The sequence below is a fragment of the Diadema antillarum genome, unplaced genomic scaffold (genome assembly GCF_040938485.1).
Source record: "Diadema antillarum isolate AM-2024a unplaced genomic scaffold, OU_Dant_1.0 scf00000024, whole genome shotgun sequence".
Lineage (NCBI taxonomy): Eukaryota > Metazoa > Echinodermata > Echinoidea > Diadematoida > Diadematidae > Diadema > Diadema antillarum.
In genome coordinates, this window is record NW_027270913.1 from 234,084 (window position 1) to 260,184 (window position 26,101).

The 26,101-nt window shown below is 39.4% G+C and overlaps 3 protein-coding genes across 3 annotated transcripts in view; 1 reads left to right on the forward strand and 2 right to left on the reverse strand.

Moving 5' to 3' along the window:
- LOC139732802 (uncharacterized) overlaps positions 1 to 26,101 on the forward strand; it is a 61,039-nt gene that overhangs the window by 25,663 nt on the left and 9,275 nt on the right. Inside the window, exon 2 of the mRNA XM_071643647.1 lies at positions 8,874 to 8,928. The gene's annotated coding sequence lies outside the window, so the exon portion shown is untranslated. The remainder of the gene's footprint in view (positions 1 to 8,873; positions 8,929 to 26,101) is intronic.
- Positions 293 to 5,407, reverse strand: LOC139732791 (torsin-1A-interacting protein 1-like). The gene is made up of 2 exons (XM_071643638.1): positions 5,280 to 5,407; positions 293 to 3,223 (listed from the first exon to the last, which is right to left on the reverse strand). The coding sequence occupies exon 2, from the start codon at positions 3,217 to 3,219 to the stop codon at positions 2,056 to 2,058; it is 1,164 nt and encodes a 387-aa protein (XP_071499739.1). The 5' UTR covers positions 3,220 to 3,223; positions 5,280 to 5,407; the 3' UTR covers positions 293 to 2,055.
- The window catches only part of LOC139732812 (uncharacterized), a 69,436-nt gene continuing 56,047 nt past the window's right edge, over positions 12,713 to 26,101 (reverse strand). Inside the window, exons 3-5 of the mRNA XM_071643656.1 lie at positions 19,803 to 19,942; positions 18,456 to 18,749; positions 12,713 to 13,109 (exon numbers count right to left, since the gene is read on the reverse strand). Coding sequence (XP_071499757.1) covers positions 12,784 to 13,109; positions 18,456 to 18,749; positions 19,803 to 19,942 — 760 coding nt within the window. The 3' untranslated portion in view covers positions 12,713 to 12,783. The remainder of the gene's footprint in view (positions 13,110 to 18,455; positions 18,750 to 19,802; positions 19,943 to 26,101) is intronic.

The window sequence follows — 26,101 nt, forward strand, 5'->3', positions numbered from 1 at the left end:
ATTGATTGTATTTTGTTGTGCACATTCGTGATGAATGTTATATAATAAGCACCTTACTATTTAAATCAAATATATATAATTATGTACATGTATTGACAAACAAAATTAGCACGGCATATTACATGTATAGTGATGAGTCCATACGGAGGATTATGGGCATGCGCCTATGGATCAGTTGCGTGCATTCTGTCACAAAGGTCACATTTCGATAGTTGGCGGAACATGAATGCAAGTCGGTGCAAGTCCTCCTAGCAAACCAACCGAAGACACACTCTAATTCTTATTTGTCTCGTTCTGTCACACCATAAGCGTGCAACTTTTAATTAGAAAATGTCTAAGTATATAATAATGCATATCTTTTTTATTTGAAAATCATCATCATTATACAACTTAACATGCTATACAATACATTGTAATCATGTATTACGGAGTTACAATGACTGAAACAGATTTAACCAAAATCCAGCTTCTAAAGGAGACCCGAAGAGAAGAAGAGAATTGCGAGGAAAATAACATGCTACTATAATGTATACGTTAACGTGGCCTACATAAACAGGACACGTAAATCATATTCATCAATATTCATGATAGCATGCAACAATATATGCAATGTACACAATATGATCAAGAACTCAATATACAATATAGTATTCATCCTATTAACATAAGGAATGAAACTGCATATCAGCGTTTCATACCCAGCGCCGTTTAGGACTCTCGTATATGTTTGATATGTTATAGAAGCTTGTTTAATACCTGTGTTTCATAGCGGAAGTGATAAAATTCATCTCCATGTAACCGGCTGTATGTCTATAGAGTGAATTTTTATTTCAGTGGGAAATTCTGAGAAATCATACAGGTATATTGGCACTTATTTGGGCCATATCATGAGAGCAATTTGGTTGAATATTAATCGGTCTTTTCTAATCTTTTGCTATGCAGAAGCAAATTGCTTGAGATATGCAAATAAACAGATCTTGCTTTCCATGGAAGCTACATTTTGTGTGTGTGTGTGTGTTCAACAGCTTTAACATGGACAATCCCAAAAAAAAAAAATGTGTTTTATTTTGCTACGATGATTCCGCAATAAAAAACGCAATGACTGACATCGCAATAACTGACATTGCATTAACTGTCCATCGCAAGTCGATAGCGTTATAATTGCATGAAATTGAGATGAGCAGAAAGGACCCCATTAATGGTAGTTGTGTGAATATGGTTTTGATAGCACCATTTGTTTTATTTGCTGTTTGACTATCTCGCGTCTACCAAACCTACTGTATTGTCATTATTGACGTAAACGAGACGGTGAAGTTTTGTAGTCTTTATATAACTATTTGCATCACACGGGTGCAACAAGGGAGTATTCATAATTTATGCATTATAATACAATTTTGTAATACAATTTTGTAATATATTTATATATTTATCAGTAGTAACCACAACTTAAGTACTCCAAGTTTGTCGTACGTACAAAATGATTCTCATTTTCACCGGTATTCCAAAATGCGCTTTTCCCCGTCATATTTATGTCGATGTTCACGGCAATGTATCCCTGACTTATACATCTATACACCAACAACAAACTCATACTTCCATGGATTCGTATTCATGGATTCGCAATAAGATGTCCACATCCTATTTATCTTTGTTTTTAAGAACGATGTACAGTAATTTAGAAGTGACTCAAGATATTCTTTTAAAGATGACGCCATTTCCAGACCATTATAAGAACAGACAAACTTGTCAACTTACGTAACGGAAGTTGTCCCCTATTTTCATAAGTGAATGAAATTGGCGATTACTTTATAGACCTATGTAGTGATTCACTATTTAAATACCAGTTATTGTGTCACACAGAGTGACTTAAATGAAAGCAAGATACTTTTAGTATTATGAAGCATAGGGATGAAGATTTAGGTATGATTTTTTTTTTCCGTTTGTACAAATGAAATTTATAAGATTGCAACTGCTGATCTACACTGTTTGAAGAAAACTGTACCTCATACAATGACTTGTTCGGGATGTGACACCCGATTCTCCCAAGAGCATCCATTATTTCATGATTACCACATTATTAGCGACACGGCTGAGCATTGCTTCTGTCTTGTCCGGCGGGATTTCTTCCGGGCATTTGGTCCAACGCTTCTCCAGATGACTTCTGATGGCTTCGTCTGTACTCTTTTCTCTAAAGTCCGTATTCCCCAGTGCCTCTTTCAGCATCATAGTCAGGATGATGACTGCATCCTTGTACGGTGCGCTGTCGTTGTCGCAGTAAGCGTGAAACAAGATGGCCGAGCATGGAGGTACCTTGTCGAAGTCATTGACTAAGGCGACCTTACTACAGCCACTCAAACCTGATTTGAGCTGTTCATCGAGGCTTACTTTAGCATCGTCGCCTGACTGGCCCGCTAGGCGAGCGCCTTCGATGTGTGCGATGTCTGACGCGTCGTGGTGGACAGCGAAGACTCCGGCGTACATGTCCGCGACCTGCGAAGCGAGTACTCTTACGTCTGTATCTGCCCCTGGATGTCCGACAAGAAGTAGTACCACTGGATTGTCTGGATTCATGTCTTCGGTGACGTGCGCCATGGACGAACCGCCGATCACATTCCAGGCCATTTTGTTCATAGACAGGAATCGCTTCTTCAGGTTCGTCATTCTCTGCATGAGAGCGTCGTATCTTTCAGATCGCTTTCTCGGAGTGCACTTCTCTGTAACCGAAGATGACTTTGGAGTCTCTTGGAGCAAATGCAACCAAGAGAAACCATAGTACCACCATGCAATGGCAATCAATGATATTACTAGTATGACCACGACACCTACTATCAGGAGAATGCTGCAACAGTGTGAAGGCGTGGACTCATGTTGATCCTCTTCCCTTCCTGTGCCCTTTCCCGACTCTGGTACGACACCAATGCCGGAACCGTCATCAGCATGACTGGGACTCTTGTGAGATGGAGAACGTTTAATGGCGCGACGAGAGAGTCCATCTGTCGGAGCATTTTTCTCCGTTGATGCTGATCTTTGTTTAGCCCCCTTCCGTTGTCTAGCATCAGTCCCAGGCACCTTCGTATTTCCCTGTAATTGATCCACGTCTGCGTCTACCTCCTCAACATCATCCTGTTCTTTTTTACCTTGTAAGCTTCCCTCTCCAGCATTCGTGATTGTTTTTTCTTTGTTCTCCATCTTAGTGGAGCTTTTCCCACTTTTTGGCATCTTCCTGTTGCAAAAGAAAGGGGAAAATGAACTTTCGTCACCAAAGTGTACTTAGGGCACGGAACAGGTGATATTCACAGACTATAATGTAGGATGTATTTTCATACATTACGCGACAATCGCAGAACCTGGATGCATCGTAACTCAAGTTGAGTGGCGATTGATGACACTTGAATACTCATCTTTTCTTAATACAATGTCATGTGCGCATAAAGGAGTTGTCTTTGTTATTGTTCATTCATTTTGTTTGTTTCACAGTTGAAGATACGTGTCAGAAGTCTAGAGTTAAAAAGGTCGCGATTGCCGATGATATGTATTAAACACAATATAGATGATGACTGGCGGGGGAGGGAACATAATATACACCCGAAGGGTTTGAAATGCTATTGAGGGAGGTTATAAGTCCCGAGACGAAGTCGATGGACTTATAGCCTCCCGAAATAGCATTTCAGACCCCGAGGGTGGATCGTTTGGTACATGTTCCCGACAACAAAAGTCATCATCTGTTATATCATAGTGGGTTAGTCAAATACCATAATCTGTTCTGGGTTGATATAGGCCGTGGAAGCCATGTTCGCAACGTCAACCACCAGCACAAACGTATTCGATCGATCGCGCAGAGCCAAATCCACTGAGCGCGGGTCTTTCAAAATCACAGTTTCATAAGCATTACAATCATCGGTCATCTGCTTTTTCACATCGTATGGAATAGGCAAATTTATCCTATCGATTGCGTGAAAAATATGGTCGTTCAATCCTTTGGTATCGTTTGTCATTTGTTACGTGGAAATGTTTTCCCATGAGAGAACATTACAGAAATATTCTGCCCATGGGCGAACATAACCAATGTGCCTCCATCACGTGACTGTGTTTAGCCAATCACTAACCGGTATTTGACTAACCCATTTAATATTAGACTATTATCACGGACTTCTTGTCTAACGCCACCCGACCTTCAGATTGATCGTGTGTATGAGTAAAATCACACAAACATTGAAACAGAAAATGATAGTTCCATTAAGGAACAGACAAAAAAGGGACACACTTGCTTCTTCATATAAAAATGAAAATAATTGTTTGTGTAAATGATTTGGCGAATATAATCCCCTTCTCTTACAGACACATTTTACATCATCACAGGTTGACAGCGCGAGAATATAATGCAAAAGATACTTATTATTCTACTTACTAATATCAATTTGAAAAAAAAAGAGTAGGGCCTAACTTACGTGAACGTCCCCTGATCTCATGAATACGTTAGACTTTGAAACTCTATACTGTACATTTTTTTTCACTTATACATCCGAATTTTCCAGTCTGTTTACTATATCAATAAATGTCAACAGACTAACGCAAAAAAAAAATCCAAAACTTAACGTCAAGTTAATGATGACCAACGACATTGCGTAGTGGTTATCTTGACATGTAGAAATACAATCGATATTGTCCGCCTACGATATACACTCTCCCACTCTCTGCGGTAACTATACTGATAACTACACTTTATACCGTAGATCACCCGAAAAGCATAAAAAAGAAGCAGTCACCAAATATTATCAAGTGTCTTAATGACTAATCGACTGATTTGCTACAATAGAGTGTTGATTGCAAATGAAAACCAATATTACTCGAAGTCGGAGTCTGATGAAAGAATCACAGTGAAAGCTTGGTCCGGAAACAATGAACTTGAGATTTCCTGACTCTCCTCTCGGACCATTATGTCGTTTTGAGTAAAATTTATATCGACTAAGAATAACTTAAAGTATATGTCATATACTCGTCAATGCATGCCTGTGAATACATGCTGGCAGGCCTTCATCATAATGTCTCCAAAGCCGCCATCAGCGATCATGGGACGTGTGATGTCGAAATCGTGGTGGGAATCCCCGCTCGGTTGCATGCAGGCAGGTGATAGACAGCAGACGTGTTTCCCCATCCCTAACTCCCTACCCGTGTATGGAATTTAAGGGAAGTGTCAGCAGGTAAATCATTGGATATCGCAAATGAATTGATCGGCATGTTACAAACGATAGATCACCGCATAATCATATCAACCATACCTCGAGATCACAGGGGTCAGAGTTTCTTCCAGTATACTTCTTGCTTGTAGCAGTCACATACGCAAGCGACGATCGAGCGAACAGTGTCCGTCTGAATTTGGAGGTCGCTCTTCAACCTTCTTGATCAGAGACATTCAACCAAAATAGCGCCTCCTATTGTCGATGGCGTTAAACGTTTTTGCTTCACAACTGTAGTGATTTGTTGCAACTTTCCAAGAACCATTGAGCCACACTTATCATGGGTCCATCCTTGCTACTCAGTTCATCTAGACATCAGACTTGCTGGTGCTTTGATTGGAACTTTTTAAGTATAATTCAGGTTGTTTACAATTATGTTGAGGGGGTATTACTCATGACTTATAATCTAATTCCAGACTCCAATTACAGTTTTACAGTAACATTGTACATGCAAAGGTTGGGGGAATGAAACTCAAATGTAAATATTAATTGCGTGAATGCAGAAATATTTAGTAAAATATAACACTGAAGTTTGAGGAAACAGAGAATCCATTCAAAAGTTATGAATTAAAAAAGCCTTGGTATATTGCTATTGCTGCATGATTAAGAAGACTATTGTGATGTCAACCTCACCGAAGGACAATGATATGGGAAATATAAAGCATAATGAAAGGGCACTGGGCTTACTTCTTCCAGAAGGCAACATCATATATCAGAAACTAGTGTAAGGAATGCATGCTTTTCATGAAAAATCACATTTCTTAGAAATATCTTTACACATTACAGTTTCTCAACAGCACTTGACTGAGTGTACATATACATGCATTTTAGTTGTATATCAATGGGATGATTGTAAAAAAAAAAAATATGATATCACAGCATACTTTACAGTGTTTTTAACAGATGAACAGCATTTTTTCTCAAAACTGGTAAAATCTTAAATTCCACTAAAGTTAGTCTTTTCTGCAGTTTGCTTGACTCTTCTTATTCTATCAAAGTGAACTGAACATAAGGTTAAGTTCCTTACTTTCCTCTTACACAACATTAGCTCTATCATACCGTGTACCCAAAATAATGGCAATGGAGGCATTATTGTGTTACATATATTTCATCATTCATTTATTTGCAAAATGAGAAGATGTACACAAAACAAAGTATACTTATATGATGACAGGTCTGTTTAATAATAAAGGCTTTAATTATGTTCCTTGTAATGCTGAATTTCTTTGTTTGTTTTGGAAGAAATTGTACTTTTGCGACGACTTAAGTGCATTTTATCTGTATTACCCAACTTTCCCTCTGCTTCATAGCTATAGTACACTTGTAAATCTCTGTAAGTTATATTTAGTTTATGGACATGTGTGCTTGGGATATTTCAAGTTATTGTGCTGCTGAGCCTTGCAGTTTATTGATTTACACTATTGATACTTTTAACTAAAATTGATGATGAGTACTCAACATGAAGTAAAATTAATTTCAAGTCTTTGCTATCAAAAGTATACATGTACTCTCAGATAAGAAAATGTAGCACCAGTGGACGACATTGATTTTGAATTTAGCATTATAACTGAAGAATATTAATGTGCAAACTTTTTTTTTTCTTCTATAAATAAAGCATCTCACTGTTTGTCAAAGTTATTGGTGTTCTAATTCATACAAAATTTGCAAAATACTGCACACATTTCACATCAGTTGTGGCAACTTCAACCTTACATCAGGGTACAATAAACTGGCTGTTGCATACCTATTACTGTGCTTGCAGCAGTTACTGATCAGTTTTTATTTCTGGACCTTGAAAAGAAAACCAGTTGTATTGATGATATACTGTACATTTTGAATCTGAGAGCAACAGCCGCTTAAGTAATCCTAAGGAGCAGTTAGGACAAATTATTTGTGAATATCACTTTGAACAAATACAAAGTTGCCCCCAAATTTCCTTTAATGAGCAAATACTATACTGTTCATATTTACTAGTTGTTTGATAAATTACAATTACATTGTAACATTACTTTATATATCATGAAGGGTACTGTGAAGAGACTAATTTGAAATATGAATAGGCAAAAGAAAAGCTTCATTCATGGACTACAGTGCAATTCTTGCTTGGATAGACTCCCTTAGATGAAACAAAACAAAGAAAGCAAAGAGCCCCACAGTTTCATATAAAAAAGGGAAAAAATAGTCATAATTTGTATGTGATGCATCATCACAAAAGCCCTATAAAGTTGAGAAAATATATATATATATATATTTTTTTTTTGGGGGGGGGGTTGGGCAGATATGAATTAGCCTTAAATTGATATTATAATTGCCCCACTTCATTATAAGCAAAATATAACAAAAAGCAATAAAAAACTAGAAAAATGTTAAGGTTGCACTGTTGAAGTCAGCTTACATGTATCATTCTTCCCTTTATGATCTCTAACTTTATATGGGTAATGTGGTGATGCACCACATATAAATGTTACAAAGAACCAGCAAAGAACTAAAAATGTTAAAACAAGAATTGAAATTAAAGGGTTTTTTTCTAGGTCTCTTCACACTGTTCACTCTATCACATTTACTTGAAATCAAGTATACTAAAAATCTGTGATAATCCAAACATTCAGCATGCCCAAGCCCAAACTTTTGAGATTTTGAAAATCTGTTGAAAATGTGTTGAAATCTTTACTAAAGTATGCACCAGAGTGCACCATTTGAAATGAAAAATTGTCAAAGTTCCCTCCAGTGGAAGGATGGGTGGGGGGGGGGGGGGGGGGGACACTTCCCTTCCACACCATCCCCCCACCCCCACCGTCACTCTGATCGATCAGGTTTGGTCACTCACTCCCTTACAGCATCTCTCTTCAAACTCTCAACCCCGTGACATGCAGTCAATATAAGTGATGAAGAGAAGAAGATCAAACGCATAGTATCATTCCCTTGTAACAGTGCAAGAGTTGAAGAAGTTACAGTTGCAAAGATGGTAGCATCAGATAGTAAACTGAATGTATGTGGTACCTTGACTATAGCAGAGAAGTTGGAATACATTTATATCTCTTTCACACCTTCCTGGCCATACGCGTAAGTTGTAATCGAAATTGTAATAGAATCCCCCTCCACATTCATCACTTTCTGTGGACCAGTAATAAAGATTATAAAACAACAACATCAAATGTTTCTTATCTTGTATTCTCATCCTTTTTTTTTTCAAATATGAATACTGTACTGTAAAACAAGATGTTTGTGTGCATTTTAATTTCGTGAATTTCATGAGAGCCAAGATTTGCAAAATTAAAATGCACATGAAAGTTCTTGTCTACACTGTATGCATTGAATGCCAGTGGGAATTCACGAAAAAAATTTCATGCTGCGAAAATATCTTGCTTGACAGTATTAGCATTCATGACTATGTTTTGTGAAATCGCTATTTTGTTGCAGCAAATATAATAATTTGTCTACTTCATTTCTGTAATATTGGGTCCATAAACATGATCTCTTGAAAATGTGTCTCACTTACATTGTATGTGTTATGTAATTTCTTTTGTATGCTCTTTACAATCTGCAATGGGAAATATCTTCAGAAGCCAAACTTATACGTTAACGTAGACTTTAAAATGCTGGTTATGATTTTTCTTCTTTCTCCCTCCCTAACAGGTCATACAATAAACACAAGGAGCTGGAGCATCTTTCTGCTAACATTAATCTAAAGGTAAGTCTGGTTTTCAAGACAGGGACTAAAAAGATATCATACAATGTACTGTACTTTTGTAGTAATCCATTTTACTCCCAGCTTTTGAAAGAAGGTTTATGTCTGAAGGACTTGCTCTCAGAGCATGTAATAAATGTTAAACCTACATCATATCTAACATTTGCACTGAATTGTACAGCATGTGTGTAGAAATTATTTGTGGGGAATAAACATGCGTCCTGAATGTCATCTTGCACAAAACACTCTGTGCATCTATATATACACTCTTGTGTGTCCATGGTGTGTGTAGAATGCAGCTGTGCATGTATAACACTCTATGGATCCAGCTTTAAGAAGACACTGTGAGTATTAAGCATTGTCGGCAGCAAAGCATGGATTGAATGGGATATAATATAGTTGAAAACGTTAAGGAGACACAAAATGTCTTCTTAACCACTAGTGTCTCCTTAAGGTAATGACAAACACTTAGTGTCTCCCTAAAGCTGGATCCATGATTAATATAAATTATGAGTGTCCATGGAGTATATTTCAGTTCCGGATCGGGGGGGGGGGGGGGGGGGGGGGGGGGGGGGGATGCACCGGGTGTGCCCCCTCCCCCTTTTTTTTGTTAAAACAAAAGAAACAAAAAGAAAAAAGTGAAATGAAACTCAGTATATTACAAGTATCAAAAGTAAGTTGTATAGTGTGCATTGACTTCTGAATTCATCATGACTGGGTTGTGTCTGCAGTTGGCACAGAGAAGGTTGAATTTTCCTGTTTTTACAGAATCATTCTTCTCTGACTTTTCTCCTAAAATTATAAAACCCATACTGTTAGAGTTGTGGTTGAGAAGTGCCCCTGCTATAACAAGGCCCTGCTGGAAATTGCATAAGTATTAGAATATCATATAGCCATACTGTTTTGCTCCATTTTGATCAGTGCAAAAAAAGAAAAGATAAGAAAACTGCACTGTCTTTGATGTGATAACAATTCACATTTGGGACACATTGTACATGTAAACAAGAGACCCGCGGGTCTAGCGCTCACCCGAGTATCGCAAGTTCACCTTTCACGCAGTCACTAATCTAAATTATTCACAGCTCTACCAAAATTTGACGAGGCATTCTCAAGTGGAAGATGAAAATGTACAATAAGGGCCCAATTTTTTCAAGATTCCTTAATTTGGGGGAATTGGGGCCCCCTGGGGCCCTCTGGGTGGGGCATGGTGCTCAGTTTGATAAATTGAGATCCTGACCACCTAGGGATGCTACCTGCCAAGTTTGACAAAAATCCATCATGAGGTTTTCAGGAAGAAGATGAAAATGTACAATTCAGGCCCCCATTTGGACCCTTCCAACCACCCCCCTCCCCCCTACCCCCAAGAGGGGCACCCCTGGATCTCCTATGAACAAACTTGAAACTACAGTCATTAATGTACTCACTCATAGTATTATCTCAGCTCTATAACTTCTGATTCTAGAGAAGATTTTTAAAGATTCCTTCATTTGGGGGGTTTGGGCCCCCTGGGGGCCCCCTGGGCGGGGCATGGTGCCCATTTTAACAAATTGAGATCCTAACCCCCTAGGAATGCTACCTGCCAAGTTTGGTGAAAATGGGTCATGGGGTTTTCAAGAAGAAGATAAAAATGTACAATTTAGGCCCCATTAGGACCCCTCCTCACCCCCACCCCCCCCCCCCCTGGGTCCCAAGGGGGGCACCCCTGATTCTGCCATGAACAAACTTGAAACTACAGTCATCAATGTGCTAACTCATAGTATTAACCTAGCTCTATCACTTCTGGTTCTAGAGAAGAAGGTTTTTGCGGATTCCTTAATTTTGGGGGGTTTGGGCCCCCTGGGGGCCCCCTGGGTGGGTCATGGTGCCCATTTTAACAAATGGAGTTCCTAACCCCCTAGGGATGCTACCTGCCAAGTTTGGTGAAAATGGGTCATGGAGTTCTCAAGAAGAAGATGAAAATGTACAATTTAGGCCCCATTAGAACCCTTCCCCACCCCCCTCCCCTGGGTCCCAAGGGGGGCACCCCTGATTCTGCCATGAACAAACTTGAAACTACAGTCATCAATGTACTAACTCATAGTATTAACTTCGCTCTATCACTTCTGGTTCTAGAGAAGAAGATTTTTACAGATTCCTTAATTTTGGGGGGTTTGGGCCCCCCTGGGGGCCCCCTGGGGGCCCCCTGGGTGGGGTATGGTGCCCATTTTAACAAATTGAGTTCCTAACCCCCTAGGGATGCTACCTGCCAAGTTTGATGAAAATCGGTCATGGGGTTTTCAAGAAGAAGATGAAAATGTAAAAAGTTTACGCACGACGCACGACGGACGACGGACGACGGACGACGGACGACGCACGACGCACGACGGACGCCGGACGAAGGGCGATCGCAATAGCTCACTTGAGCCTTTGGCTCAGGTGAGCTAATAAATCCTTTGAATATTGAAAGAGAAAAATTAAGACCAAAAGCACACATATCACAGAGCTTATGAGTTAATTCATATCTTGTGTACATCAATTAACAGAATGTGCCGTGTTATGGTACAGTCCATGACTCAAAGTACAAAATTTGTATGACCGTTATTGCCAAAGTGCCTGTGAGTTTGCCACGTGTAGATACTGGGGCCCGTTGCATAAGTTACAATTATGGTAACTTTGCCATCCAATGGTAACTTCCATGGAATTCTTGGTTTTGATTGGCTGTTGAGTATTGTTGCCATGGTAGTTACCATTGGATGGCAAAGTTACCATAATTGTAACTTTTATGCAACGGGCCCCTGGTCTTCCATGAAAATTGCACAAATACACACTCACACACACACACACACAGACACACACACACAGACACACACACACAAATCAGACTGAGCTTGCAGCATGTTGTTACATTCATGTGTACCTCTGATACTTTAAGAAGAATAAATGAAAGTGTGGTTAGCGAAGAATAGAGTAGAGGATTGAACTGAAAAGATGATAAGTTAAGTTCTAAGCCAAATGTTCAATTCCTTTGTAAGAATTGACTCCAAGTGGTCACAATGTCATCCAGTGCACAATTGTTATCATTTCAACTCAACCACTGACACTTCTTAACATATTCATTCAACCAATGACACTCTAATTCTTACTGTACAGAAACCAGAAGTTTAGAAAAAAAGACAAATTGTACCTGACCAAGTCATCAAACATTGTAACTTGTGTAACCAAGCAACTTTGACAATTTGCTTTGATTTATATGCAATGGGCAACATTCCTTTCACACTGTCCATTACAGTACATGTATTTCCATTTCTTTTAGTGATGAGGTACTGTACAGGCAGTAAAGGTGTAAATGCATTTCTGACTAACTTTTGTGTCGTTTCCATGCCAAAACCATACCAAGGAAGAGAAAGACATTACGCATCGAAGTGAAAGGCTATGTTAGTTTGTTCTTAGAGACTTGCAACCAATAAATGAGATGAATGGTCATGTAGACCTTTTTCATACAGAACTATGGATGACAACCCCTCCTCCCCCCCTTCAAAAAAAAAAAAAAAAAAGCCTGAGAAAGATGAACCTTCCACATGTAAGGCAGAACATCAACAATACTATATGTATGAGTGAAATAGATAAACATCAGTTATCATCATTTACATGTGCACTGTAGGTATAAGCTGGACAAGCTCTTCCCTTATAGCCATCAAATGCAATGATGACTGAACAACACAGGTGTACATGCATAAATACGGTACCTCAAAATGCTTTAATGACAGATAAACATGTAGATAAACAATTCATATATGCACATATTTACAACAAAGAGAGAATGATGTAGTAGTCCATTAGTTTCTCCTCAAAAGGGAAAAGTTCATCCTAGTCAGCCAATCAGCTGAGAGTCTTGTATCCTATCCTCTCGTCCATACTGTCTGTGGACGTTGTGAATACTTCCGAGGGTTCCATGAGGTATGAATCATCCAGATACATGACATCGACATCATTGTAGTCTGTGAACGAGACCTGGTCATCTTGTTTTAGCTCTATTGTCCACAACGGCATCATTGGCTTCTGGTCGTTCCGCCTCCGCCTGACGTATATCACCGTGGAGATGACTGCAGTGAGAAGAAGAACCCCGCCCCCTGCCGCTGCGTACACATAATAGTTGTGCAAGGCATTCTTCCCACTTCCATTCTGGGCAGGATCGCTGGGTGTCTCTGAAATGTCAAATGACAAGAAGACAAGAACGCAAGGAAGCAACAGTGAGTGAATTGAATTAGAGAACACCTGTCATTCAAGGACATAGCCAACCAATAAACTAGTTTGTTGTGTAATGATGTCAAGTCAGGGTTGCAAAAATCTTAGACACCATCACTCAAGTAAGTTTAAGTTGAAGATATTTGACAATACATCTTTTATTCGATGAAAGTTATTTTACACAGCCTAAAATCAGAGGGCATATCAATTCCCATTGGTAAAAATGGAAGCTGGAAAAAAAAAATTACATGAAGCGCCAATTTACAGTGTGGAATAATCCTTTTTTTTTTTTTTTAAATGGGGAATCACTTCATAACGTTAACAACAATTTGAATAACGCACTGCTTTGTTTGAAATGTTATGTGTATAAACAGTAAAAAGAAATACATTGTACGAAGGGTGAAAGAAAGATATAGGATTAATTGTTCCTGCATTACCATAATGCATACCAATGTCCTCACCGTAATTATGACTCCTTTTGGGGAACAGTGAATTATTTCTTTCAGATAGCAGGGATGATAAGCAGTGAGTGTGGAAGAGAATATTAGGGGTTTGGCCATCTTTTGAGAATATTAGGGGTTTGGCCATCTTTTGAAGATTATTTCAAGGTGGTGCAACTGTGGGATGTCCTAGGCAAAATTTCCTGACCAACTCTCCCCACAGTCCCTCCCAAGGGGAGACTTCCCCTTCTTAAGAATTACTCATTGTTCGTCAAACTGTCCCCTCCCATCTCTCTTTCGAATCTCCGACTAAAATTTTCACCTTGCCGGACATTTCCCTATAACACAAGCCTGTGTTGAAATCAATGATAAGACAATCGTGGTCCGACTGATGTGAAACATTTCGTCAGCTTCCTTCCCACCGAACGACTACTTGCACATGGGCTTATCCCATATCTCTCCTGCCTGGGATTGATGAGTAGATGTGACTGACAGGTAAAAACCACATGCCCAGGCTTAATCTATACCTCGCACCCACGTTAATAACTTAGTGAACAGGTGATTAATGCTCTTGTGGTAATGATTCCATGATGTGAGTTCTAGCTTTTCAGCCTATCCGTAACATTTCTAGTTTGGATTTTTACGAACATGAAGCATAACATGAATTTAATTTACATTGAACTCTTCACTCATTGCTTTGCCATTCATGTTAGACCTCATAACAACCTTAATAAATTCATTCTGGCCGTGCCGCTCTTTCCTTAGGAAGTGCATATCAAGGTAACAGAATGATCCCATTAATTTGACAAGGCTATCTAATTGGGATTAAAAAGGCTGGAAGAGAATGTCTATTATACATTATTTGATGAGCAACATCAGTAAGTGATGCAGATTTCAGGTGGAATTTTGAACATCAATTGTTGACACTCAGGAAAAAAAAAATCAATCTTGTTACCCTATCACCATGCAGATAGTAACCATCAGCTCTATTGACATGTAAACAGCAATAAATCGCATGGAAACTGGAGAAACACGACCTTGACTACATCCCCTCATCTCCTTGGTGAACCCCAGCGGCCAGTGACACAGAAAGGAGAGAGAGGAGTGTTTTCTCAAACTCATGCGGCAATGACTCACTAGTTTTATTTCTTCAAGATTTGATTGAGGCTGACAGACAGGTGCTTAGCTGGCACTCATCTACCCCTGGTATCCTCCAGGACCGGGTGTCAGAAAAGCGTGTGTCCCCATGGCAACAGCCTCTGGAGGACTCATTCATGTGTTCAACCACCATGAGTAGACTTCCGCCAGGAGTCCAGTAGGTGTTTTTTAACTGTTCCATGTTCATGTGGCAATGATAAAAGAATTTGTTTCCACTTAAAAGTTCTTTCTCCTATTAGGAAGTACCATAGCATGGACTGAAGAGCATCGTTTCTAAGTAGTAAATACATATAACTTCAGGGTCACTTTCTTGGGGGGGGGGGGGGACACATAGGCCTACAATCTGAGATTAAGTTGACCGCTACCACGCTCCACGACTAGGGGAGATGATGGCTTTGGACTGTGTCTAACCCCTTGGCATGAGGTGGACAGTAATTAGAAACAGAGCAGGTGAGTTGGCTATATGCCAGCACCTGACACCTGCTGAATGAGGGTTGCATGACCTAGGATAATTGATTGGTCTGATCAATGCAGACTGCTGATTCAACTTGCAGTTTGGCATATGATGAACATATTTGTGTCACAATTAAAACATGCTGTAGACTTGATCAAACATGTTCCAGTATCATCTAAATTTATGCGAATTGATAGACAAATCACATCAATTTATGTATGCATCATACAATCTAAAATGCCCTAGAACAGTTCCCTTTACAGGCCATATTTTGACTGAAATGCCAACAAAATGACCAATCATATGTCAGAAGATTTGTGTCATCTGCCCAAATTTTTGATGGAGGTTTCTCCAAGAAGGTTGATATACATGTACCTTTTGCTAAATGACATCAGTAAAGTCTCTTTGTACAATGCATATGTCAGAAGAAATGAAACACAGGCTCTGGAGTTCATGCCAAGCTGCTTCACATATTTGACAACTTGTGTGCTTATTTAGTTAGAAAGCACATCAGAAAGTCTTCAAGCAAATTACTGATGTCTAAAAAGGATCATTCCACCTTATATAGCCTCTGTGTGTGGGAGTTGGGATAGTGGACACACCATGAGAGAAGAGTTGATGGGAGGGACTGAAGTATGCCCTTCCCAATCCCAGACAGTTTTCTGACTCATTTCCTCCATCACTGATTGGTCCAAGCTTTCAAGGGGGTCCTTGTGTTTCTGGAGAAAATGTTCTGCCCCAGACGAGCTTACAATAAAAGACTTTTGAATTTATATTGAACAGGACAAGAATTCTTGTCAAGAATAAAGAATTATCATCCTGTATTCTTATGTTGTGCGTAAACATCATTAAAACATATTGGCTTTGCTGTTTAATGTGGACTTGGCATAGGTGGCAACCGGACAGTAATTTCTTTTTTTCTTTTTTTTTAGTGGTGATAGCAATGTGTTATTCATAGTTTCTAATGCACTTGAGTATTCTATCGAATCGATGAAATTATCTATGTTTGATGTAGGAAAGTTTGTCAATCAGTTGGAATTGCGTATTCTATATTGGATAAAAAATACCATGCTTATTATGCTATGAGCATGGTGGATTATCACCACTGGTTGCAGGCACTGAAACTACTCTCGAAGTGAATCATGGGCCATATTTTTTCTGCGGTGCTAATTTCTATTTTCAGATGCTGCTGACTTGTTGGGTAGGCATACTCAGTTCTTTGCCAGACTTTGGTTTTTACACTCACAGGGTGGATTAGAAGGGGATTTTGGTCCACACAACGACAGGTACCACCTATCCAAAAATATAAAGTCTGCCCTGGGAGAAGGAGCAGGTCACTCAGTGCTTCTTTGTTTTGAGCCTGTCAGGTGACTTCATTGCTCACTGGACTGGACTCTACCAGACATCACCATCATGCTGGTCTACTTAACCCTTTGTTTGCTTCGAGTGTCCATTGCCTCAGAAAAACCCCATAGCATTGTACACACCCTCCAATAGTCCCCGGCACAGAAGGGCTAGGTAATGAAGGAATGAGTATGGCAAAGACTCTCCATTGTCAACATAGAATATCATTATATAGCTTTTCATGATCCATGCATAACATAATGTTTGCATGTGTGTGTGTGTAGGTGTTTTTTTTTTTTTTTTTGCTATACCTAAACGTATTGTAAACGCCTCCCTAATGTAAAAAACTAACCTTTAACTGAGAGTAAACTAACCAAAAGTTAAAAGTACCTGTGCAGTGCAGAGATGAAAGGAAATGAATGGCCACTTGAGCCCTTTTGGATCTGTAGCAGCACGTACCCCGTTAGTCTGACTATAAGTCACCGGCCGAGAGAGGGAGCTATTTCAATCGGTATTATATAATCATGTTACTGTCTCCGGACGCTCCCCGATGGCAAAAAGAAACAAAAGAGCTAATTTTTGCTGACCAGTCCTTTGACCACGGTTATGTAAAAAGGTACACGTAGGCTTATCCCATAATACTTGCCACGTAGCCCCCTTTCCCTAACATTAACCGTGGACATAGCTTTTTCTCTCACTCTGGCTCCTCAACCTCCAAAGGAGATGGACATAGACCATCGATCTCCTGCGTCCGATACAAAGGGGAGATGTAATATTATACTTTCCAGAGTCAAGTCCATCCCATATTGAGTCAGTTTTACATTGTACTATAATTCTTGGAGTTCGTACAATACACCACATCGGTGAGGTGCATTTTTCAAGCAACATTAATTCTAAATAGTTGTGGAACAATTGTTATGAAGAGGAGTTGCCTTCCTGTCATATTTGCGGACGCTGCATGAGGCTTGCATCAAAGCTCATCATCTCGCATCTCCTCCCATCGTCAACCCCGTCGTCAATGACTAAGGATGAACTTCATCCATGTTCAGCTCACGACGAATTAGCGTAAATTTATTGTGAATCTCCAAGTGGGATCGCATCCGTAGCAATCGATGTCAACGCTATTGATGTGAGTGCCGGGTGACGACGAGGCGGCGAACGCCGGTCCCGTTCCAGACAGTACGTGTACACGTCAGCATCTCGACCCGGAGTTCATCGTGGCAGTGCGCACTGCAGTTCGCGATCGCGATTGAGGTCCCCTTTTGAGAGTGACGTGGCCGCTATTTTACGCTGGAAGCGACTTGGGACTCTGTTCGGACTGTCGCGGTGGTTCGTAACTTATGCACCCTTTTATTTGTATTACCGCTCCTAATAATTATAATCACATGTATGTCCCCTCAATTTTAAGACCTCCTTTTAAACGTTTTGGCCAAATATAATTTGGTGTGATTGCTCATGGAGAGTCGTAAATAACCAATACCCTGATTGATTCATATTCTGGGGGAAATACCCTATAATTATCACCTGCGTGTGATATAATGATGTACACGACAATAAAGCGTGTATAGTATTGAAACTTAAATATTCTGTTGTCAACGCCCGTTATTACAATTAGTAATTGTCGAGTGGAGTCATAACTCAAGGCGTTGGAATATGGCTGTATGACGAGTGTGTTGGTGTGTAGTTTGTTACACAACGAAAATAATATCTTGCCACATTAACACGTCCCGAGGCCTACCTTCCAACAGATCCACTGAAATAATAATTAGAGATATTTGTTGGATACTTCACAGAATTCTATACTTTGTTTGCACCACATAAAACTTTGCTCAGCATCAATGAAAAATGAGGACCTCTATATGCCGCAAGGGTAGTTCTTATCAATGCACTAACTATACACAGCATCTCACCTATGTTTGTGCAATTCCACATTGCACTGAAGCTATGACATGCGCTGCATTCTTTGACGCTATCTGCACCAGCATGGGAACATCTACTCAGGCATTGCTGGGAGAAGTTACGACATTCTGCCGGTATGGTTGCTGTTGCGGGATCAGTTGAATTTGGTTCAGCCATCTGGCAGGCTGGGCATGGGGAACAGATGTGATCGCCGTCCTTGTAGTAGCCTTGACCACACACTCTGGGGCAGTTCTCGGTGATTTTTACAGAGTTTGCGCATGTCCGGCACATGTCATTCATACTCGCTGTGATGAAATGAGCAAAACACAAAAGACATAAGCAAAGACAAACAGCATGACAAATCAGTTGCAAAAGTCTCAATTGCATTTACCGGTTATACTTTTGTGCATACGTGTATAACATGATAAAATGTAAACAAATGTGATTCATGCTATCAGAAATCACCTAAAGTATTTTGAAGTAACATGCTACATAATCATTTTTAGTTTCATTTTCAAGCAGCTTGCAGATGTAAAAAACTTGGTATAACCCCTACTAGTTAGGTCTCTGATATACACTGTAGTAGTAAAAGTGTTAGCAATTTATTTATACAGTGATAAGGCAATGAAGCATCAAAAGTTGTCAAAACTGATTAAATCATCATGTGGGGAGGTTTTGTGGCACCCATAACTAATGAGTGATCCTGTTATGAATGACCAGCACAAAGCTTGCCAGTTTTTAAACCACTGAGGGTTCTTATCATAATTTTGCATCTACAAACTCCCATCACCCCAGAGCTTGGCAATCACTGAATTCCTAACCAGCACAGATAGGGTGAGGGAGCAGGAAATCAAGGGCCTTGTCATTTCTGAGTAACAGATTTCATTGTATCGTATTTCTTTCACAGCATGGGTACTGTAAAACCAGAAATTTTCGCGTGCACAAAACTTTCGTGAATTTCACAAGGAGCCAGAATTTGTGAAGATAAAATGCATGTAAAAGTTTCTGTGTACATAATGCACTGAATGCCAGGGGCAGTTTGCGAAAAATTTCATGCCATGAAAAAAGACTGTCGGCTCCAATTCATGGAAGTTTCATGCCACAAATGTTTCCGTTCTTTCAGTATAGAAATTATGATATATCAAATTCGATCACTCATCATGGTGTAATTATAGCTGAGCAGTATTGAGCATTTTCTTTGCTCTCCACTCCCATCTCTCAGTTTCTCTAGCTAAGCTAGTTTTGCTAGACTGGCAATAACTGTTTATGGAATCAAACAGACATTGTGTAAGCAAAACCATTTCTCAGTTTATAGAAATGGCATGACAACACTTAAACAATCGATGGATGATACATACCATTGGTATCACTGCATTTTGCAGAATATTCAGTGCAGTCACATGGTCTGCATGTCTCTCCATCCAACCAATGAGAGCTATCAGTGCACTTGTCACAGAGGGGTCCACCAATGCCAGGCTTACAGCTGCACTCACCAGTACTGCACAAGAGATACGAAAAGGAATGTATACATGTAATAATAATGATAAATAATGATTAAAATTTATATTATGCCATGTCTATTCATGAAATGCTCAAGATAAAGAAATAAGAAATTTTGAAATATCATGAAAAAAAAAATGAGTCTTATTCTTAAATTTAGGTCATCTTTTGACAACCTGTGATTTCAACAACATATATACAAAATAACAAAAAAAAAAAAAGACATCACCATTCAGTGCTTGTTTGCATTGCATTCTACATCATAGTTACTCTATCATCCATAAGAGCAGTTCATACAATGTGTAGCACTGCGTGCACATTGTCAAAACAATAAAAGTCTGGTGCAATGACCAATAACATCACCCCCCCCCCCCCCCCCATGCAACTTAGCTGAAGGAAGAAAGGAAACCTTGGTTGAGGACAGCTGCTGGTCATTCCATACTTTAATAGTGTCAAACTCTGATTTTATCATTTGAGTTTCCGAGCATCTCCCTTGAATCTGGCTGTTCACTGACTAATTAAAGAGCTGCCACCTTATCTAGGATTACTGCTCACACTGAATGATGCCGTAATGATCATTACTACACATATAGGGCCACTAAATGTCTTTGTTTCTGTAATTTAATCAAGTATGGCAGGACAAATTAGTGCCAAAAATCATGACTGACACAACCAGTGACACCTTGATGTTCTCAGCTGAGAGGGAAATCATAAAATCTGTGAAGCGACAGAGTTACGCGAGTCTCTATCCTGAGCCCTGAGACAAAGTGATGTAAGAGGCGTGTGTTGTACGTGTTCATCCTTGGCTGTGGTCATGTTTCCAGGGACAACATTTGGTAAAGCTCCCTCAATGTCAATGTAAATCATGAACATGCTGTCAACCTTCTTCAGAACAAATATGATCATAATCTTTAGACTTCTTCTGAGAATAGGTTTTTGCGGTTTATTTCTTTAATCCTTTTTTTTTTCATGCGAGAGCAACTGACAGTCTTATCATGCATTTGAGACGTAAGTGACAACCACTCACCCTTCAAAATGTATGCTATGAATGTTTGCAAGAGTATGATGAAACAGAAAACATATGAACCAGATCAGTATTAAGGCTGTGCGTGGATATGCTGTAACGTTATGCTTCGGTAAAAATCTTTCTTGTTGCTTCTGCCTTTCATGCAGCCATTCATGCAGCCAGTAGGGTTATTATATGTATTTTACTTTGGCAGCACACTAATACTATTTCATCGATGAAAATTATGATATAGTATGATTATCAACAAAGTATACATACACATATTAATGCACAATGTCTGTGTTTGAATGTCAAGGTGACAAAAATGTGACAGAGAACACTGAGTTTGCAATTTTTTGCAAATCATTTATGGTTTAGTCTCACGAGTCCAGATTATTCTTCGCTAAATTGAATTTCCCAGCAAAGACAGAGATACAGGTGGATGGCAAATCTGTGATTCAGGACCTGGCAGACTAGTCTAATTACTGTAGATGTATCAAGTAAGGGTCACCTGTCTCTTGGAGGAGAGCTAATTGTGTTTCAATGAGTGACAGCATCGTTGGTTCACCTAGTATCTCCTGAGGTTATTCAGGGTCTAGAGGTGCGGAGGTGGTAAGCCTCCTCCCCCCCCCCCCCCCCTCCAATCTATCCTTTCTCTCAATTGTTCAAGTTACCCTTAGTGATGACTACAGAATGGGCCAACTGCATGCCTTTAGAAGGCAATAGCTAACCAGAGTGTTTTAGTTACCTACTTGTTAAGCATCACTAGGATGTGGTATTCTGAATGACAGTTAATATTACATGATTTTAGATGTACAACCATATATACAATGTACTAAAGGTTGTTGATCATGATTATCATATTTTATTACAGTTTTGAATTAGACACTATCCTGTCACAAAGAGAAAATTTGTTCTGAATTCTTTGAGATTTTTGTTTCAAATATCACTGACTGGAGTGTTTTGTTATGTATGTGGTTATTCCGACTAAGCTAATAAAAAGGTGTGACGTCGTGGGAAATTGTTTGTTTTGCACAAAGTGACCAGAATGACAGAGTCGTAATGTTTATATTGGTTACAAGTTAATGATGATCATCCACACACTCCCTCTGGTCAGTAAAAGAGGATCAAGCAATTATGCTATGATGAAGAAAATTAATGGTCATCTTACAAACTTAACTCTTTCATTGTCAGCCAAGAATTTGACATCTATGGCACATCATTATATCTGTAGCTGGGTATGGGTTAAGTAGGTTTCTGGTATCCATGTCATTGTTGGCAAAGACCTTAACGACAGATCATCCGTCCCTAGTCCTCCTGCTGATTCCCAGTGGAGGAGAAACCGCAGCTTACCGTACCAGATTATCAAATTACAGTATTTGCAAGTCATGACAAAGATATTGCAACGTACATCTAGTGTCTGGTCCAACAGAAACTCTCCAGGACATTCAAGCATCACTCCTTGTCCTACTTCAATAAAATGTCTTTTATTTTTCATTGTCAGTCAATGAAATAAGAAACCAAAAACTATGAAAAAGGTGTATGACATCTGAATTTTCTCCTTTAGTAATGGTTTCCTGTAATAAGCCTGCAGTGGATATTTCATTTTGACCAAAATGCATTACTACATTACAAGGTTTATTTTTTCACGTAAAAACTATCACGCCAAGAACAGTCTGTAAAGACCATTTAAAAACATGGTAAACTGGTGAATGAAACATCACTTGGTCTCTGAAGAAGTCTATGCATGGCCACATTCGTCACAATCAATTTATTCCTTTTAGTGCTTTATGTAATAGATACTCCTGCTGAAAAAAACAAGAAGCAGTTTTCCTCTTTATAAAAACACACATTAAAGAACAGCTGAGATTGAAGTTTAAAATCAGCTTTAGGCTTTAGCAAATGGAATTCTCCAAGTCCCTTTCATAACCAGTGAAGTTCCATGACACTTGCTCCGTTGTCCCCGATCTAGCCTCCTTCTGACCCCACTTTGCTTCTGTTTGTGACTAACCCCCTGATGACACACACCCCTCTGTCTCCACTTTGAGAAGGAATCAGACCAACTGTGAGCGCACTGCGTGGTCATGTGGGTGTGATCATGTGACACATCACATGATGTCACAGACCACAAGTCTGGACATTTTTTAATAATTATTTTTTGAGAATCAGTTTCATGACACTCGTGGCGTCTCCACAAGTGACACATCAAGAAAGCCTGCAGAGAAACAAGAACTTGTAATATATCTGTACAGAAGTTAACCAGTGGTACAATTGTGGTGAACCACTTTTGGCACTAGAAAGGCAGGTTTTTGAAGAAAATTGGAGCTCAGAGAGGGGGCCCCTGGTACCAAAACTTTAATGCCATGAAAGATGTGTTTTAGATAGTTTCCCTGGTGATATGCCAAACCACAGCAACAGCCACTAACTAGGCTCGTTTAGTGGTGGAAGACAAGTGGCTGTTTGTGGTCTGAGGAGGAGTACCCCCGTAAGGTGCAGACAGGTGAAATTGGATGCATGCTTGGTCAATGGCATTGTGGAATTGACATTCAAATAAAAACCTTTAAAAATTACGTTTTGGGCAGACTGTATGGGATGTGAAAGGGCAGCCAACATGGCTTATACTTGAAGGAAAGTGTCATATAACAGGCCTTTTTGAAGGAGAAGGAAAGGGGTTTATGAACCAGCATGTAAATATCAAAAATATTTATGATTTAGTGAAATTGAAGAAATGAATTGTTTCATTACCAAATCTATGTCCTTCTCAAAGTGAGTATTTAGAAAACATAGTGGCTGTTTGATATCCATACTCTCACAAACTACTAACATAAGGTTAGGACGGCAATAGTCGATATATTTCTTTATGAGTTTGAAGGTAGATTACGCGGACAGTTACGAAGAAACTAAAATTGTTATCGAAATTCCAAGGCACAGTGTATCACCATTGATTTCCCACAAACATCAGTCGCTTGAGTTACTCGAGTCGGATTGATTGTCTGTTGTGTGTTTGATGTGATGCTTAATACACCTGCCATTTCAGAGGTTGATGCACGCAAGCAATTAACTCTGAAACTATGACTTGCATACATGCGGTGTCTGCAAATGCTCCTGAATTGGACCACAATAAATGAAGGCAATGTTAAGATGATTCTTGCCTGAGTTGCTAGTGATGTCATAGGTGATTTAACAGATCACAGCAAGGTTAGTTGGTTGTGTCTCTTGTGCCTATGATTTCCTGCCATTCATTTGTCACAGTGGTCAGCTGATGGACATATAAGTGTCTGCTGTCCATCTCTCTTTGTTCTGGTCACAAAGTGACTCTAAACCTTTTGTCTTTTCTTGACCATCATTTCAATGACATATACCACTTTTCGACAGCTATAACATCTTTCATCAAGAATGAATTGTCTACATGAGAAACTGGAACTTTGGATGCATACCCATCACACACTTTTGACTGAGATTTTAAAAAGTGAAATAAAAGGTTAAAAGTTCAAATATCACTACAGAAAAAGAGAAGACAGCACATGTATGTCATCTTGAAGAGGTATAATTTTCTAGGAAATGATTCATGTTTCAGCTTCACCACAACACATGGTTTTCAGATTGTAAGAACACTGATATATGTGGTCAATATTGCTTGATGACAAATATACTGGAAAAAGAAATCTGTGACAAAAATGTCATCGGGTCATACAGCAAAACCCACGTTTCACTTTTAATACAATTTTCAGAATATACACCTGTAGTTCATGTCATTAAACACTTAGTCAATGTCTCCAAATTGACTGCCAATCAAGCTGTGCAGGTTCGTTCATCAAGGGCAAGGGATATGTAGCTCACCACAGGGTGAGTCACCCCCCTCCTCCAACCCTCTCCCTCCTATGAAGGAAAAAAAAAATATCAGAGGGAATCCCCTTCAGAGCCAACCATCCAATGTGTCACATTCGGCTGGCAGCGAAATCCAGAGTCCATATAATGTCAAACATGACTAGACTAGCAGCCAGCGATGAAATATGAAATTAGGGATTTTGCAAAGGATAAGTGGTGGAGTAGCATTAGTAGGGAGACACTCTCTGCGATCTTGGTTTACAGGGGAGTTATCACGAGCTTTACAGTCATTTTTACTGTTGTCTTTGTATTCTTCCTTTTCCATTTAAATTCTTGCGAATTGAGGTTTTATTAGTAAATAAAACATCTTCAATCAGAGTTCATTCCCCTTTGACTATGTGCATGGAATCTACAATTGTGCATGCTTTACATTAAACACCAAATAAAATACAATGTGTATACAAATGATACCTATTTACTTACACATGTACATGGTGCACCATTTTATTTTGAACTACAGAAGTATGTGCATTTGCAAGATTTTTGGCTACAAATAGATAATATCAAAAATGTAACTGTTTAAGTTTGATCACCCAAATACATTGTACTCTGATTTTGTTTGAAACAGATTATTTTGAAGGACATTTCTGGAACTTTGTTGTAACAGATATATCAGACAGAGTAAAAAAGAGTACAGATGCTCCAACAGGCTCAACGCTAAGTTCTCGATATTGAAAAAACATGAAGTCCCGCTGGCAAGTTTAGACATACACAAAACATTTTCCTTGTTTTCTCTTTGTCGGGGGGGGGGGGGGGGGGGGGGAGGAGGAGGAGAAGATGGTTACCGTTTATCCACAACATATGAGCATAATTAGCGCATATGCACATATGATGTAATTGCCATACAATGTGAGTTGATATGGACCAGGGCTTAAGGTATTCCCTGATACACCTGTTCAGTGGCATCCTTCCATTGGTGTCACTGCCCCCACAACTTCCACCACAGGTCATCCACCGCCCTTCCTGACTTTACACCACCTGCCATATTACGCTCTCCCTAGTGATGACATACAGGCTTCCTGGTTTGGGTCATATCCAATGATTATTCCAACCTTCGAAATAAAAAAAAAGCAAACTGCCCAACAAATCTGTATCAGACTGAATACTTGAAAACACCTATAGTGCATTGCCTACACTTTCCATGCTAGGTGGAACTAATTACTTAAATTTTGGCCTGTATTATCTAGTTAAAGAATGCAAATGCAAGTAAATACTGGCCAGGGTTTCAGCTGTTGTTAGCTATGTGAATCACTCAAGAGGTAC